Below are 17163 nucleotides of genomic sequence, written 5' to 3'. Positions count from 1 at the left end.
CCGTTTTTCATCAAATTGATGGCCCACAATAAATATCTATGATCCACTGTGGAAATATCAGTGGTCTACGCTGAATATCAGTAGTTCACTCTTAATATCAGCGGCCCATAATGAATATCAATGGTCCACTCTTAATATCAATGATTCATAGTGAATATTAATAATCTACATTGAATATCGACGATCTACAGTAAAAATATTAACGATTTACAATGAATATGGGCAATCCATAGTAAATATCGATAATCTATCATACAATATTTATTCATTATAACATTATTCCATTACAAAATGTATACATTACAACATCCTTCTATTATAAAAACTTATTAATTACAACATTCTTCCAAATCCAATTTACTTTCACAAACTCTTATCATTTATACCAATTTATTTTAAAAAAAAAATCTTAAAAAACAATTATAAAATAAACCAAGGAATGAAAAAGGAAATGAACTAAAAAAACACTCTCTGCTCCCATAAATTTATTTTTTTTAAAAAAAAAACAAAAAGGAAAAAGTAAATGGCCAAATGGCTCTTACACGAAATCATCACATGCTTTTAACTATCTATAATTTATATGGGGCCCACTGGATTGTTGTGAGGCAAATCCAATCCATCCTTATATAATGAGTTTTAATTTCATCTCATTGGTCCATGTTTGAGGGTAAAACTCATTATAGATGGATCACACATGAGAAAATAGTTTAAAATTAACCCTCACAACATCAATATAATTGTGGACCACGGGAAACTTCAGACGAAAAACATAAAAAAAATCGTATTATAGATTCATAACTGTTTGATTAAAATACATAAATAAGATCGATCAAAGAAGGGGCAAAATTTCAATTTCGGATGGAGTCTATATCATTTTTAAAAGAACCATTCTATCTAGCCCAAAATTCCGGTAACAAGAGAAAAAAAACAAATTTAAGGACGGTTGCTTTTTATACAAGTGTAAATGTCTCATCTGCGCCAAATTTTGTACTTAAAAAGAGAACGTGTATACAAATAATTGAAAATTAAATTGTACAAATTATGCCTTCAATTTAGATGCATCACTAACCTAAATTTAAACCCATTTAATCTCCTAACGATTGGATTTATTGGACGGCTAACAATGAAAAGTATCCACATGTTAAAAAAGATTGTTCACGAATCAGAGGTCAGGACTTTTCAATCTTTTTTTGGAAGGTGACTTGTCAATGTTTAGTACCGTATTAGTCGGTTGGATTTGAATTAATCAACGCCACGTGTATAATTTCTAAGAGCGTGCGTACGAAGCATCAAAGTTTGGCAGAGTATAAAGTATCTCACCCCGAAGAAAAGCGGCACCGATAGCGGATTGCATGTGCACCCGGGCATATAGTATACCTGTGTCAGGGACTCTGTGGGGCCCACAGAGATGTCCGTGGAAAATCCACTCCGTCCATCTGGTTTTAAAGACCACAATAGGATATGATTCTAAAAATAAGGAATATCCAATACTCATATGAGCCATACCACATGAAAACGTATGGATTGAACGATAGAAGGTTACGTAAGTCTTGTATAAGGATGATATTTGTTATTAAAGTTTATCTGAGTGTTGATAAACATATGAACGGTTTGGATGTCATATAAATATCATGGTCAGCTCCGGCAAGGTTTCAACGGTGGAAATTCCCCTTCCAACTTTTTCCGTTTTCGGTGGTTACCTGAATTTTTGATCGGCCTTATTTTTAATTATTTTTCAACTGTGGTCTTTAAAAACCGATGGACGGAGTGGATTTGCCACGGGAATATCTGTGGACCCCACACATCCTCGGGCACATTTATATCTCTGTGACAGGGCCACATGCAATCCGCACTCGGCGGCACCTCCTTCGAGAGCGTGAGACGTTCGAGGAGCACCATTTCCTCTGCTCGCTTACAGTTCCCAGTACTCCATCACTACCAACTGTCAACCTCCGTCACCTACCGGCGCATGTTAGATACTCCCCTCGTTAAGGCCATGAAAGCTGCCCATCGTCACTGCTACTCCCGTATTAATAGTCCTATACTTGTTCTACCACGAGTATGATCTCTCTCACATCTCCTTCTCCATCTCTCTCCTCTCTACTCCTCCAACCTCACTTCCAATCTCGAATCTCTACTCTCAAAACCCTAGAGTTGAAGAGAAGGAAGAGCGAAAGAAATAATCGGATCCGGAGATGCAGAGCAGAGCTCTCTCAGGACGCACCTTTCGCCCTTGCGATCGGCGCCTGCGTCCTCAATTCCCTGATCTTCCCGATCCCCCGCGGTCCCGATGAACCCGTCGATGGTGGATCTGCGATCGATTCGACGGACACGAGGTTCGCGGTGATGGGGATCGTAAGCTTCATCCCTTATTTCAATTGGCTGGTGAGTTGGATGTGGGGAATTAGGTTTCCTTTTCTTAGATTTTTTGTTTTCTGCATTTTAAGATTATTTTTTTAATTCTATTTCTGGCAGAGTTGGGTTTTTGCATGGCTTGATACAAGTAGTCGGCGGTATTTGGTGTATTCCATTGTGTACTTGGCTCCTTACCTGAGGTTTGAGCTTCTTCGTTGCTTTCAACTTTCCCATTTTCTTTCGTTTTTTCTTTCTCCTAACAATCCTAGACTATATATAGAAGATGGATGGATTATCAAAAGGATGATGGCAGCATCGTGGTTACTTTATATCTATTTAAACTTTGTTTGGATGCACAAGCGAATCAAATTGCAAACGTTTATATATATATATATATATATATATATATATATATATATATAGTAGCAAAAGTACAAGCAGAAGACTTTTACAGAACCCAAAATAATGTTTGGAAACTGTCCAGCCATACTTCATAATGCAGACTTACTGACTTCGCCAGACAGTCAGCACTCTCATTAGCCATCCTGTACATGTGGATGGCAGACCACCTATCCAATCTTCTGAGGAGCTGCCTCACATTCTCAGTAGAATGAGAACCTTTCATGGGTGCTTTCCTTGTTTTCGGAGAGCATCAATAATTAGTTTAAAATTGCCTTCAATGTCCAAGCTTTGAATGTTTAACTTACATTCCAGTTAACTCAATACTATAGGGCGAAAGTCTTAGCCATAATGCTTGATCATGGTTGTAGCATTGCTCTGAAAGCTGCTATGATGTCTCCAGAGTCACTTCTGATAATACACCCCAGCACTATTGTGGTTGTTTGTGACGAAGAGAGTGCCATTGAAGTTTAACTTATGTAAACAGAATTTAGGAGGAATCCATTTGATGGAGGCAATTCTCTGGTGCAGGATACTTGTCGGCCCTGGGTTCCATTCTTTTAGAATGATGGCTTCAGATACCAACTAGGCAAGTTTTGGTTTTATGTTATTGTTGAATTTAGAAGTTGGAAATGATTTTTTTTTTTTTTTTTGCTAATTTGGCCAAACAAAGAGCAAGATTGCCTGAATATTCTTTGGTATCTTTCAATCTAAACACACCAAATGGTGTAAGAAAAAAATGGCCTTCCAAATAGTGCTCGAGGTCCTGTGGCTCTATATGCATTTAGTCAATTGGGAAAAGGCCTCAACAGGCGAAGTTGGAGTTGGGATTCATGCACCTAATATACTGGAAATAAGGGCCACTGCTGGCTTGCAAAAGAACAGATAAAGAAAATGTGAGAATGATTCTCATTATGTTCATTGCACAAGATGCTAGATGTGGGAATTGATTCATCAAATCTATGGAGCTCGTCCCTTATGAGGGTTCTATTGTGCAACACATTGCATAGGAATTTTTTTTTTTTTTTTCAGGACACATGGGACATGCCAAACGAAGTTCTTATTGAGGCCATTTGGAATTAAACCCACTAAAGGATTGCACAAGTAAAGGTAGGTTGTTTTATGGTGAATAAGCCAGATGTGGTGGTTTTCCAAATTATATTATCCTCCTTACCGCCAATTGCCACAGGGGCTTGCTTTTTTTTTTTTTGGCCATTGACAGAAACCAAGTGCTATTAATTAGACGTTTAATGTAGTTATCTTGGTTCAAGAGCTTTTTAACTATGTTTTCGTCGGGAGGGTGAGGGATCCGGGCATCATTGATTTTGTTCAGTTTGGCATTTTCGGTGTGGATGTCTCTATGTCTTAACTTTGTTATCATTCCAATAATTCAAAACCATTATTGCAAAATATTTTCATTCAATCTTACAAGATTTCTCCACATGTTTAATGTTAAAGGGGAGGCATTTCTTTCTTGCCAATGCTTGTTTTTCACGTATTTATTTTGAAAGATGGTTACCCATAGATTTTTTAGATCGTTGATAATATCCCATCCTAATTTCATTATGAAAGCCTCATTAGTAGGGCCAAGTCTCTTAATTCCAAGAACACCCTCCTTCAAACGTTTAGAAACCTAATTCCTGTTGACAAGAATTTTTATTTATTTTCCAAATCATTAACCACTTTGGTAGGTAGTTTACAAATTGACATTGAGTAGTTTAACATCCCTGAAATAGTAGATTCAATAAGGGTGATCTTTCCTGTCGTGGGAAGGAACTTGGCTTTCCGGCCACTTGACTTGTCTTGGAATTTGTTAATGAGACGCATTAACTCTTAATCTTTAGGTTTCTTTGTAAAAACAAGGGACCAAGGTGGGTGGGAGGGTCTGCCATTACCTCGCTCTAAATATTCTAAACCTTCTGTGAGTATTCTTTAAGAAATAAATTACAAACTTGTCATGGTTGATACTCCGTATTGAGTTATCATAGAACAAGTTCAGGATATCCATCACTTTTCCACATGAGGCCAAATCATTTCGATTGAATAAACAGATATCATTAGTAAAAATGAGATGGGGTATACATGGTCTGGATCTTGAGATTTTGGTTCATTTTATCAATTTATCCTTTTTGGTTTTAAGGAGACCTGTTAACAATGGGTTAACACAAATATTGAGAGAGTGTGGGTCCATTGTCTAAGTCTCCCTTTTGCTTTAATAAATCTACTCAGACCACCATTGAGTAGAATTCAGAAATTGGGGTAAAAACACTAAATGATGTAGTCTACCCACTGTTGGTCAAATTTTAAGCTTAGTCAATGTAGTATGAATGAAAGGCCATCTAATTCTATCATAAGCCTTTTCAAGATTTAGTTTAACACAAAAGGCACTGGATTTAGACTTCTTATTCTTAATCCTAAATGAATTAATAATTTCTTAAATTATTAGGATGTTATCATGGATGTCTGTTTCGGACAAAGGTAGCCTAGAGAGGGAATATGATTTTGTCAATTATTGGTTTCTAGCTTGTTTGTCATGAATTTTTAGGGCATGTTTGGATTGACAATTACAATCGTAATGTACTGTAAAACAACTGTTCGCACAAAATACCACCTTTTTGGGTTGAATTCCGTCTGATGGCAGCCACCAAAACCATCTGTACAGATATCATATCCGCATGGAGCATCATCTGCCAGCAGTTGATTTTGGATGTTTGGATACCATGTTTTGGAATTCGGAGAGGATCAATTCAAGTTTTAGTGCACCTCAGGTTCTTGTACGACAAACACCAATACACTGTTTGGATAGAGGCGGAAACCCTATTCAAATGTACATGTGCCAAACGTCTTTGTATTCGATCAACATTAGTGGAAGACCACCTATGCTGTAAATGCGATCTTGTATTAAGCCCTTCCACTTTGATTCCACTAGAGGACCATGCACAGGGCCTGCATATGATGCATCCGGCAGCGTGCATGTGCAACCCAGTGAGGGAAGCATCTTTCTTTCATATTGTACATGGACCTGTCAACGTGCCATGCTACGCATAATGCTTGGCCTCAAAACTCACATGCAGTTAATCAGCTTTCTAATCACCTACATACCAATGTCCACAGTTCGTCCAACAGACCAGTGCATCAACCCAATATATTATATTGAGAGTTGTAGTGTTGTATAGACTCAATCCCACAATATGAGGGAGAAGGTCTCCTTTACTGTCCCAAATGATCAACAAAATCATGAAGATCATGTTTACGGTGCACAATATGAAGAACTGATCGACATGCATGCATATGCCTTGGCAATTCAAAAGACATGCTGACACAACCTCAATATCAGGACATGCATGCATGTTCGATTGGCAAAACACATTGACAGTAGCGCATGATTAAGGAGAAGGTCACCAACATACATGCATCTCATAGTAGAAATGAACATGTTTGATAATGCAGGGGCATTTTCACATCGGGCTTGAGTGGGGTAGCCCGTGGGATGTGGGGACACACTCAGGGTGGGTGACCCATGTGATTTGGGGCCCACGGGGGAGGTCTCGTGTTCGAGACTCCTCACCGGGGGTGATTAATGCGCATTTCACACCGGGCTCGAGTGGGGTAGCCCATGGCATGCGGGGACACACTCGGGGTGGGTGGCCTATGTGATTTGAGGCCCACGAGCCCACGAGGGGGGTTCGGCCGAGGTCCTAACCCATGAGATGTGGGGCTTGAGCTATGAGATAAAAGGATTAATTCGCCATTCTCTAACAGTTCGAACTTTTAGAGCAAGTGGTTAATTGTCCTGCATCAAATTGGTATCAGAGTGGGAGGTCTCGTGTTCAAGACTCCTCACCGGGGGTGATTAATGCAGTAGCATTTTCACACCGAGCTCGAGTGGGGTCGCCTATGGGATGTAGGAGTACACTTAGGGTTGGCGGGGCCACGAAGGTCTCATGTTCGAGACTCCTCACCGGGGGTAATTAATGCGCATTTCACAATTCATACTAGGCTCGAGTGGGGTAGCTTGTGGGATGCGGGGACACACTCGGGGTGGGCGGCCCGTGTGAGGCGGTACCCATGTGATTTGGTGCCCCCGAGAGGGGTTCAGCTGAAGTCTTAACCCATGAGATGTGGGGCCTGGGTATGAGATAAATGGATTAATTCGCCATGCTCTAACAGTTCGAGCTTTTAGAGCAACTGGTTAATTGTCCTATATCAAATTGGTATCAGAGCGGGAGATCTCGTGTTTGAGACTCCTCACCGGGGGTGATTAATGCAGGGGCATTTTCACATCGAGCTCGAGTGGGGTAGCCCGTGGGATGCGAGGACACACTCGGGGTGGGTGACTCATGTGATTTGGGGCCCACGGGAGAGGTCTCGTGTTTGAGACTCTCACCGGGGGTGATTAATGCGCATTTCACACCGGGCTTGAGTGAGGTAGCCCGTGGGATGCGGGGACACACTCGGGGTGGGCAACCCATGTGATTTGGGGCCTACGAACCCACGAGGGGGGTTCGGTTGAGGCCCTAACCCATGAGATGTGGAGCGTGGGCTATGAGTTAAAGGGATTAATTCGCCATACTCTAACAGTTCGAGCTTTTAGAGCAAGTGGTTAATTGTCCCGCATCATTTGAGGTTCAACGTGCATGCATCCACAACGAGATGTTGATACTTGATAGACATCCATGCGTGCTCAAGCGTAGTGTCACCGATAGTACTGCATGTGTACCTTCTCATGACTGACATACTTGCATGCCATAGAAGGGAGAAGGTCACTGAGAAGCATGCATCCACATGGAGAATCGATAGACATGCATGCATGCTCCAGGAGAAGGTTACTGACAATAGTGCATGCTGAAAATACAGATAGCCTATACATGCATGCATGCTCATAGGGGAGAAATCTACATTAGCGAGCACCATAAGCCACATCCTGGTAGGGTGGATGAGTCACAACAACCACCAACATATGGTTCCGCTCAACACAAGCCCTCCACAACATTAGATTTATCTGGACATGGGGTCTCCAATGGAAGACCTGTGAAACACATGGACTCTCTTTACCCATATAGTTCTCTCCCAAGTAGTTTTGTAGGTCATACATTAAGGTGAGACAAGTAGAAGCGAGAGACGGTTTTCACTGCATGCATCTTATGGCACATTGATACACACACACACACACACACATGGATGGAGCATGCATGGTTTAGCATCCATGTTGTCTGTAATTTAGCCCGTAGCAACAATTTGGGCTTGTTTCTTACTCCAAGGGCTCTGTGGAACATATATGGGGATTGCATACTCCATCCTGTCTGTATATGAAAAATGTATCCATATGGCATGCATGACCCAATCTAGTAATGTGCACCCTCTATGTGATCCAAGCAGTTGCCATTACGTTTTGTGCTGATTGGAAAATTAGGTGGCCACAGGGCGTCACTTGCTCCCAGCTAGCTAGAATGTTCACCCCTATCGAAGAATGTCTTATTACCTGATTTAGAGGTTGAAAAGGGGTTTTCGGCAAGACAAAAATGTCCTGGATTTCCCGTCCAGATGCTTCTTGAAAGTTGAGCAGGATAAATCAAGATCTTGGATAACATTCTCTTTTTCTTTTCTTTTCTTTTTTTTCTTTTTCTTTTTTTTTTTGGGAGAGGGGGGGGGGGTGTTGTTGGCTGTGAAATAACCGTGTGGAGAACTATGGATATCTCGATTATGTTTTGTGTAAACTTGAGTAAAAAAAATCAATCGTAACAAATAAGAAATTTCTTTTCTAAGAATACACATAGGAGAGTGGAAAAACTTAATAGCTAAAATCTTTGAAACTAGAATAAATGTTGAACCTCCCACCTGTCTTGGAGCCCCCATATTTACCCAAAAAAAGAAAAAGAAAAAACCCATATGTCATCTGATGGGGCTATGAGCAAAGTACAACCTTTCAACAAAATAAGTAAATAAAGTAGAAAATGTGTTGAATGGTTGAAAAATAAAGATTCTATTCATGGCAAGTAGGATTACCCTAATCAAACATGCTATTGTTGGTTGTGAAATAACCGTGTGGAGAACTATGGATATCTCGATTATGTTTTGTGTAAACTTGAGTAAAAAAATCAATCGTAACAAATAAGAAATTTCTTTTCTAAGAATACACATAGGAGAGTGGAAAAACTTAATAGCTAAAATCTTTGAAACTAGAATAAATGTTGAACCTCCCACCTGTCTTGGAGCCCCCCTATTTACCCAAAAAAATAAAAAGAAAAAACCCATATGTCATCTGATGGGGCTATGAGCAAAGTATAACCTTTCAACAAAATAAATAAATAAAGTAGAAAATGTGTTGAATGGTTGAAAAATAAAGATTCTATTCATGGCAAGTAGGATTACCCTAATCAAACATGCTATTGTTGGATGGGGTGTTAAATAACATAATTTAAATTTGTAAACATGGTGTTAAAAAATGATTACGCAATGGCCGTAACATAATGGTAATGGGGGTTGTTACACGATACGGGACTGTAATGGTCATTCTGAAAAGATGGCCCGTGATGGGCCTATAAGGGCCATAACAGACTTATATGAGCCTGTAATGGTCCGATATGAAGCTGATGCATTTTCTTCCTCTGATTTTTTTTTTTTTTTTTATATTTATATAAAAACCATTACAGGGCCGTTACGGCTGTTAGGAGGCGTAATGGCCATAATGGCTCGCATCATAACAGCCATGAGGCTGGCCATTACTGTCACTGTTATCGTTATCAAATACTTTGTCCATAAACTCCTAGCAAAAGCAGTGAATGAATTGAAAGTCTTCAAAGGAATTTTCTTTGGAAAAACTATGGAGAAAATCAATCAAAACAAACCGTATTGTTTGCGATCTACTTTGCAAACCAACGAGGACGGGGTGGCCTTAGAATTGAAAGAGTAGAAACTTGGTTGGAAAATCATTAAAGACAGAATCTTTGGGCATCAATTGTTTTAAATAAATGTGTGAAGAATAAACCCTGTGAAGGAATTAACACATCCTCCCTGGCTTCAAACATGTGAAAAATACTGTCAAGCTGAAAACAATCTAGAATAAATGCTTTTGGAATAATTGGTAATGGCAATAATGTTAACACTTAACATATGAAAAGACCCTTGGGTTCAAGATACTGGGCTAAATGAAATAAACACACCCGTATTTCACCTCCCCTGACCTGAACATGGTTAATAAGCTTCCAAACTAGGACAAGTCCAACATAGCTTTATTACATACTATTTGGTATCCATTCATGAAAGGAAAATTCTTCAAACCCTGTGGCTCTGAATAGCAGAGTGGATAAATATCATTTGGAAAATTACCAGCTCTGATTTATTCTCTACAAAATCAGCTTACCTGTCCCAGTGCAACCTTGTAGTAATTCAATATCCTGATTGTCTCAATTGGAATGCAATTTGGCATGTCCCAAGTATCCCGAAAATTTAAGTGCTCGTGTGGACTATACTTCAGTCCAGAGTCCTCATGAGGGATGGACTCCACGGATTCAATGAATCATTCCCCAAATCTTGTATCATGTGCAGTGAACAGGATGAAACCCATGTCCTTTCTTTTCTTCAGATTTGCTCGCCAGCTGTGGAGACTCTTTTCCAATTTGTTTGAAATATCCTTTCTAACCCTTAGCTCTCCTATTGAGAGGCCTTTTGTCAATGGATGAATGCATTCAAGGACAAAGGGCACTCAGGCACAATTTAGAAGGCATTCTGTCAATGGATGAATGCATTCAAGGACAAAGGGCACTCAGGCACAATTTAGAAGGCCATATCTCCCTACACCACTCGGTGCATCTGGATCAAAAGAAATCAAAGATTATGCAGACAATCTTTTTTCTCTATGTACCAAATCGGGGGGGGGGGGTGGGAATATCATTCCTAACTACTGAATTCAGCAAGTTTGAATTGTGGAGTGGGTTGGTCAGTGTCATAGTGTTATTTTGGGTTCTGTCCTGTACTTCCACTAAATATAACAAAAAACTAAAAAAGAAAAAAGAAAAAAAGATTAGTAGTTGCACTTGCAACCTAATTCAATATTCCTTCCAAGGACATGGTAACTGAAAATATTGCAAGGGTGTCGATGTTCCTAAAATCAGAAGTTTGGTTCCACTGTGCATTTGGGGCAGCACTGAAAAGTGGAAGCAGGTAACTTGGCTATGCACTCTAGCAGATGGTAGTTTGGTGGAAAAGAATCTCACTTTCTTGACGTTTTCCAAGTCACTAAGGCTGGACATTAGTCAGTTCCCATCAGGAAGACTCTATTGGGCTTGTAAGAATAATGGCATTGACATCATATGTATCCTGGTGAATTTTGCAAGGGGTGATGCTATATGTTTCCTATCGTTGTTTTAGTTTGAAATTTTAAGCTTCCCAGCCTCATTCTTCTTGGTGAATCCTTAGGGCTTGTTTGGATTGTAAGTTGCTTAAGATAAGTTACTTATTTCACAAGTAACTTATCTTACTTTCTGCTTGTTAAGAAGACAAGTACGTTTGGTAAACAACCTACTTATGCCTCTCTTCAGCAACATATGAAAAGTAGAAAAGCTAAAAAAATTAACTGAGGTGATTAAGTGCTTTTAAGTAAAATAGTTAATTATAACTAATCATAAACCAAACTTATCTGAAATAAGTTACGTATCTACTGCCGTAAGTAGAAAAAGTAACTTATTTGGTGGTATCCAAATGGGCCTTAGTGTCATTTGCTGCACTAATAGCTACAGCGGCATTTTATGGAGCCTGGAAATCAATTTTTATGGTTCTGAATACCTTGTATATCAAATAGCCTTATCTAAACTGAGGCTGATACCTGTGAGATGGCTACGGCCATTACTAGGGTGGATTTAGGTGGATCCATGGAACCCCAGTCCCTCTTTGAAATGTCGCCCAAACAATTAAGTTCCATGTTCGATTTCTATCCTTTAAATCATTACTATTGTGAATTACCAACTCCATTTTCATTTATTTTCTTTGTAATAATTTGAATGAATTGCAATTCCATTCAATTTGGCATCCCAATGCTCCCATAACCATCATGGTGGGGCAGGAGCTTGGTATCCAGATCCTCCTTTTCATCTCTGTTAGAAGTCACTGCTGAAGCTCCTTGTCTCTGCATTGCTCATCTTCTTGTTGGGTGTAATCTTTTAGGACAAACTTATCATTGTCGCCGGAGGAGAGCTGGCTACCTATCGCCAGCATTGTCTTCTGCATTGTTCACATTCAGGTTCAAGTCTGCAGATAGTCGTCTTTTGCATCAATGAAACCTGAGCTTTTGTCTGAATACAACTTTGCATTGGCAGCTTGAAGCAAGCATAAGGAATGGAGATCTTAAGACTACTGAACTGTTTGGGGAGCTCCTAAAGTCTCTCTCTCCAGTGACCAGAAAGAAAGATTCACATATTCAAAGTCAACAAGGAATATCTAATAAGGTAGTGTCAACTGAACGGACCATGTCTTTTACATCGGGAGGAATCTTATGATCCCTTGCCTGAGGATAATATATGGTGTCCTTCGACCTTGAGTTTGTACTGGACAAGAGCCCTGGTATGGTGATCCTATTGTGGATGGATTATTCCCCCAAATGTCATAAGTTAGAAATACCTAGATATTCAATCTTTGGCCATTTTCCTTTGTATGTGGACCCCTGCTGGATTTTTATTTCTTCACATTCTATTTGCTGGCCAGCAATCAAAGGGTTCTCAGGATTTTCCAATTTAGGTGGTTTTGAGGAATTGCACATCCACATGGGGCCCATCCAGGTCAATGGTCTGGATCATTCATTGGTTCCTGGCATGTACAATCTACACATGATGACACTAATTGTTGGGCCCAAGGATCATTTAATTCCTTCGATGGTAGGTATAATCATATAATTAATGAACATACCATTAATGCCATATGATGCCCATTTAATGCTCAGAGGAACGGAGAGGAGCAGCTGCCTTCTCCACAAGAAGAACATGAAAACAAGCTTCGAGAATGGGGAGTTCCGCGAAAGCCATTGGATAACTCCCAACAACACCTGAACGATGATGAAGATAAAATGGACAACCAAAAAGACTAGAGAGCTTGTGGCCATTTGACATTATTAGAAACAGGTCAGTGCATTGTGATTTTACTTTTACTATGCTATAAATCAAGGGGGCGGTGACTGAGATGGACTTCTAACGGAATCAGGGATTTTGTTATCTAGAGGGGAGAATTGGGAGCATTTAAAGTAGTAGAGGCCTAGCAGGAGTCTTTTGTACCCCTTATCTCTTGCAATTTGCATGGGTCCAAATCCTTGAAATATTGAAATCCATTATTTAGGAAGCGGTATAAGATATTCCTTGCAGAACAGCATTTTTTGCTCCCAGGAACTATACAGGCCAGTCTCACCTTTTAATGATCCTTTGTGGCCCTCCTCATAGGATGCAGAAATGCTTCTAATCTCCTCCAGGCAATCCTAATCGCCCAATTGGGAGCCTGCAAATGATGGTTAATATAATCAATGGTTTGCATGTTGGCATCATCCTGTGAAAAAGATCTTTGGATTGTTTTCCATCTACGATGGTGCCCACCAGATCAATGTTCTGAATAATCTATAGGTGGCTCCTCTTGTATTTTACTGGGCCAAGAGCCACATGTCCTCCAGAAAGAATGATCCAATACAACTCTCGTGCATGGTATCTTGTGTGATGCTAATCCAATCCTACTGAATGCATTGGCTTACATAATCATTTGGGGCCATATATCTTGTGAACCCACCTCAGATGTCAATGACTGACAAATTGCCCTGATCAGATAATCCTACCATTACAATCAAGGCCTGCAAATCTGATTTTAAAAGAAAAATGGTGTCATCATATTCATTTATTTCTCACGTTTTTACCTTGAGCGTCCTTTTTTCCCCACAGTATGCTCTCTGGGAACAACAGATGATCCTTGGATTGTGCTGGTCGTAGATGGGCTGGGTTTAGGACACAAGACCTGGAGTGATCCAGACTGCCACCCTTCTTAACCAACTACAGAAAAAGGCATGCACTGTCCGAGAACCCAATGCATGGGTGTAATTTAGTTTCTCTTCAAGTAGTGGTTTAAAATTTTTTTGACCTCACCAAAGTGAAATTGGAGGTGCAACAGGGGAATGCCCAGATCTGGCCCAACTAATTACGCCTATGCATTGATCCAAATCCGCATGCTTTCATGCTTAGCCAAACTGGGCCTCAAGGAGCTGGGATAAGGTGGACCAAACCAGGCAAGCCAATTCTCCGCCATACACAGACCTGATTATAAGGTTAACATGGACTGAAGTTTTTGTGGAGTACAAATAGGTTTCAGTCGTGACAATTGCAGCCCATGCTTTTGTAATCCAGTCCACTGGTCTGTTGGGTCCCACCATGGATGGACCATGCCCAATAAATATCATCCATGGGAAAATTGTTGAACTTCGATTTGTGGCCTATAACAAGAGAAATACAGCTATGGTTCATGCTCGACTCAAAAACATCCAGAGATTGCGTAGGAGATTTTTGGGGCATGGTCCATCTACGGTGTGATGCAACAGAACAATGGTCTGCATTGCTGACGTATGGGTCCAAAGCATCGTGATCAAAAGACCCTTCCATATCCATGCTCTTGAATGAATACAGATCTAACGTGTGCACAGTCACGCTGATGCTGGTGAATGATTAATAGACCGTTATGGGATTTATGTGAAGACAGATAATCAGGCTATTTGCATACGCTGATCCAATCTACTCATTAGATGGGAGTCAAGAGTGAACAAACTTGCATAAGTCAAGGTCCGCTCATCAGATGGGCTACGTGTATGGTGCACAGATTATTGGTCATCTTTTCTCCAATGGTCTTCATATGCGACATGGGGTGACAATGGGTTGGAGCTAGCCCAAGCCCCACCTATTTAGTTCACTACATGGACCAAGAATCTAACCTGAACCTGACCTGCAACCCAAATACCTGGTGGCATGATCCAATTTTTTTTAATTATAATCTTGTCAAGCTTGACTACCCGACCATGGGACTCATATACCTGTTATGGATGTTTATCTTCTAGGATTTTGTTTTGTGTCTTCTGTCAGGACGGGTCCTCTGGCCCAGTCCATTGATAATCTTTACATGTGGGTCAAGGTGGGCGGGGTCCAACCCAAGCAAGACCCATTTACTTAAACGGGCAACATTTTTTGCCCAAGCCTGACCTGCGACGCATTTAGCTTGGCCCAAGCCAGCCAGAGAAGTGGGTTGGACCATGCACAATAAGGTCAAAAGCTCTTTAATGACACTGGGCTACCACTTTTTTTTTAATTTTTTTTTTCGTGCCAAAAATATCTACGTTGCATGTCAATTTTGAACATTTTTGACATCGCTATTCCTGAGAGGCCTATCCCTCCTATGCTTCACTTGAGCCAAACTCATGCAAGTCCAGTCATCAGGTGGACCACACTGTCCATGTGGAGCCCACTGTTCTCATATTTCAGCTAACTTATACATGTGGCATGCTGGTGGGAAATGTAGGACCGGACGATAGCTGGGTGTAAACTACCAGTTCTATACGTAATTTCAGTGGCATTTAGCTATTTGCGACATTGATTCCTGAAGAGTGCTACTCAGTTTTTTACGTTTGGTTCCTAAAAAAGGGCTCGCCCAAGTGCCCCATATCTTCAAAAAGTTCAATGTTTTAATGTGACTGCAAACTGCTACCTTCATCCAATTTGAAGGGATCCATTAGAACTGTGCCGGCCCGACTATGCCAAGGACCAAGTGGACAGAACGTGTATGAGAGCCACACTGTTCATCAGGTGTGCTGCCACATGTTCACCCTGGAAACCAAGAATTCGGTCGGTCCAAAACCTAGGTAGACCATGCCGTAAGGGAGTGCTGAGATAGGATGCCATGCCATCAATCCATTCATATGACTCTGCTCGCCAAAATAAAAGGTACCCTCCAAAAATCACCCCATTCTGAAATTCAGTAGGACCACACTACCTGAATTTAGAGGTTTTAGGCAGATTTTACACCCTTTTCCTACAGTGAGGCCTACCTGAGTTTTTGGATCAGTCTGATGTTTGGGATCAAGGCCTAACATTGGGCAGCGCACCTGGGGGCCAAGGTGGATTTCTTCCCTATGAAGTCGCCCGACCACATTAGTGGATCCTCACACCCCCTTGGTTTTTACCCACTTTTCTTTTCTTTTTTACCTAATATCATGTCAGCAAATCATCCTGATTCTAGGTCACAATACATGTGTGGTAGTTCTCACATCTTAGAGAGAATGAGAGATCCTGTTTTCTCTTCGTGATTGGAAATTTTTGTGTTCATGAGAAGAAAATAAAAGTGTTGGCTTGAAAAGAGAGCTTGTAATCTCATTTTTTTACAAAGTCGATTAACACTATCATGGTTTTCCCTCTTAAATTTTTTTATTTTCAATGATGATACCTCTATTGAATTAAGGCCAAAACTGAAAATTTTACATTGAAAAACAAAAAGCAAAAGCAAGGACCCATTGCAGATCTGATATTAGGAAAATGAACCGACGCAACAGAAGTAGAAGTGGCACACTCCATTACATTTAATTTTGCCTTATTAAAAACTTCTCAATAATCATGCCTTCCAATTTCTAAAACATCTATTATTCTTGTCCATCCATATGCTCCAAATCTCAGCTAATAAACAAAGCTATCAAACTCCCTTCCCAACTTTACCTTTATTCGTGCCCCCCTTTTATTTGTGAGGGTATTCCATGTAAATGTTTGCGTTCTTCTCTCACTCATCTCTTTATTTCCTCTCTTAGATTCCTTATGGTGGTTATATGGATTAGCTTGCATATTTTTGTTTGCAGCCTCTGTGTTTTGTAGAAAATTTTAAGTAAATCATATACAGGGGAGAGTTTTGCAATTAACCATTAATTTTTTGAGAGAAATCTAGATTCCAAGATAATCAGGATTTTGCTTTTCTAAGACTTAGCGTTCGGCTCGAGCTTTTGTTTCTAAGACCATTTTCAAACTGGCAATGCGTAATAGGTGGGTGACTTAGTAAGTTGTCTTTTTTTCTTTTCTTTTTTTCGTTTCTCCACCTTAGAGTAGCTTAGTTACAAGTTTGGCATGTGTATGTTGTCTTTATAGAAAAATAAATTTTATTTCTTCTAAAATGTAAAGTGTTCTATCCTCCTGCCTTTCCTTTTTCTTATTCTACTTGAGTTCTCCACCACACAAGTGGAGATAAGAAGGAACTGTTTCTGTTGCAATCACGTTTCTGGCTATAGTAAATAGTAATCCAGAGAAATCATGGATACGATGCTGATTCTTAATTCTCACGTTAACCATTTTACGCAGTAAGCATTATTGAACGACGAGACTTATTGTGTTCCTTTTATCATATCTAGGCAATTCCATATCT

General features: G+C 40.1%; 1 protein-coding gene across 1 annotated transcript; it reads left to right on the top strand.

Annotated features, from left to right (window-relative positions):
• The first annotated feature begins 1820 nt into the window (after positions 1 to 1820).
• LOC131232676 (uncharacterized) lies at positions 1821 to 13091 on the top strand. The gene is made up of 5 exons (XM_058229077.1): positions 1821 to 2385; positions 2476 to 2555; positions 11917 to 11992; positions 12069 to 12197; positions 12689 to 13091. Exons 1-5 carry the CDS (start codon positions 2062 to 2064, stop codon positions 12830 to 12832), a joined length of 753 nt encoding a protein of 250 aa, XP_058085060.1. The 5' UTR covers positions 1821 to 2061; the 3' UTR covers positions 12833 to 13091.
• Positions 13092 to 17163: the final 4072 nt, after the last annotated feature.

This window comes from Magnolia sinica, chromosome 18 (genome assembly GCF_029962835.1).
Source record: "Magnolia sinica isolate HGM2019 chromosome 18, MsV1, whole genome shotgun sequence".
Taxonomy (NCBI): domain Eukaryota; kingdom Viridiplantae; phylum Streptophyta; class Magnoliopsida; order Magnoliales; family Magnoliaceae; genus Magnolia; species Magnolia sinica.
This window is presented reverse-complemented; position numbering and strand designations above follow the sequence as displayed.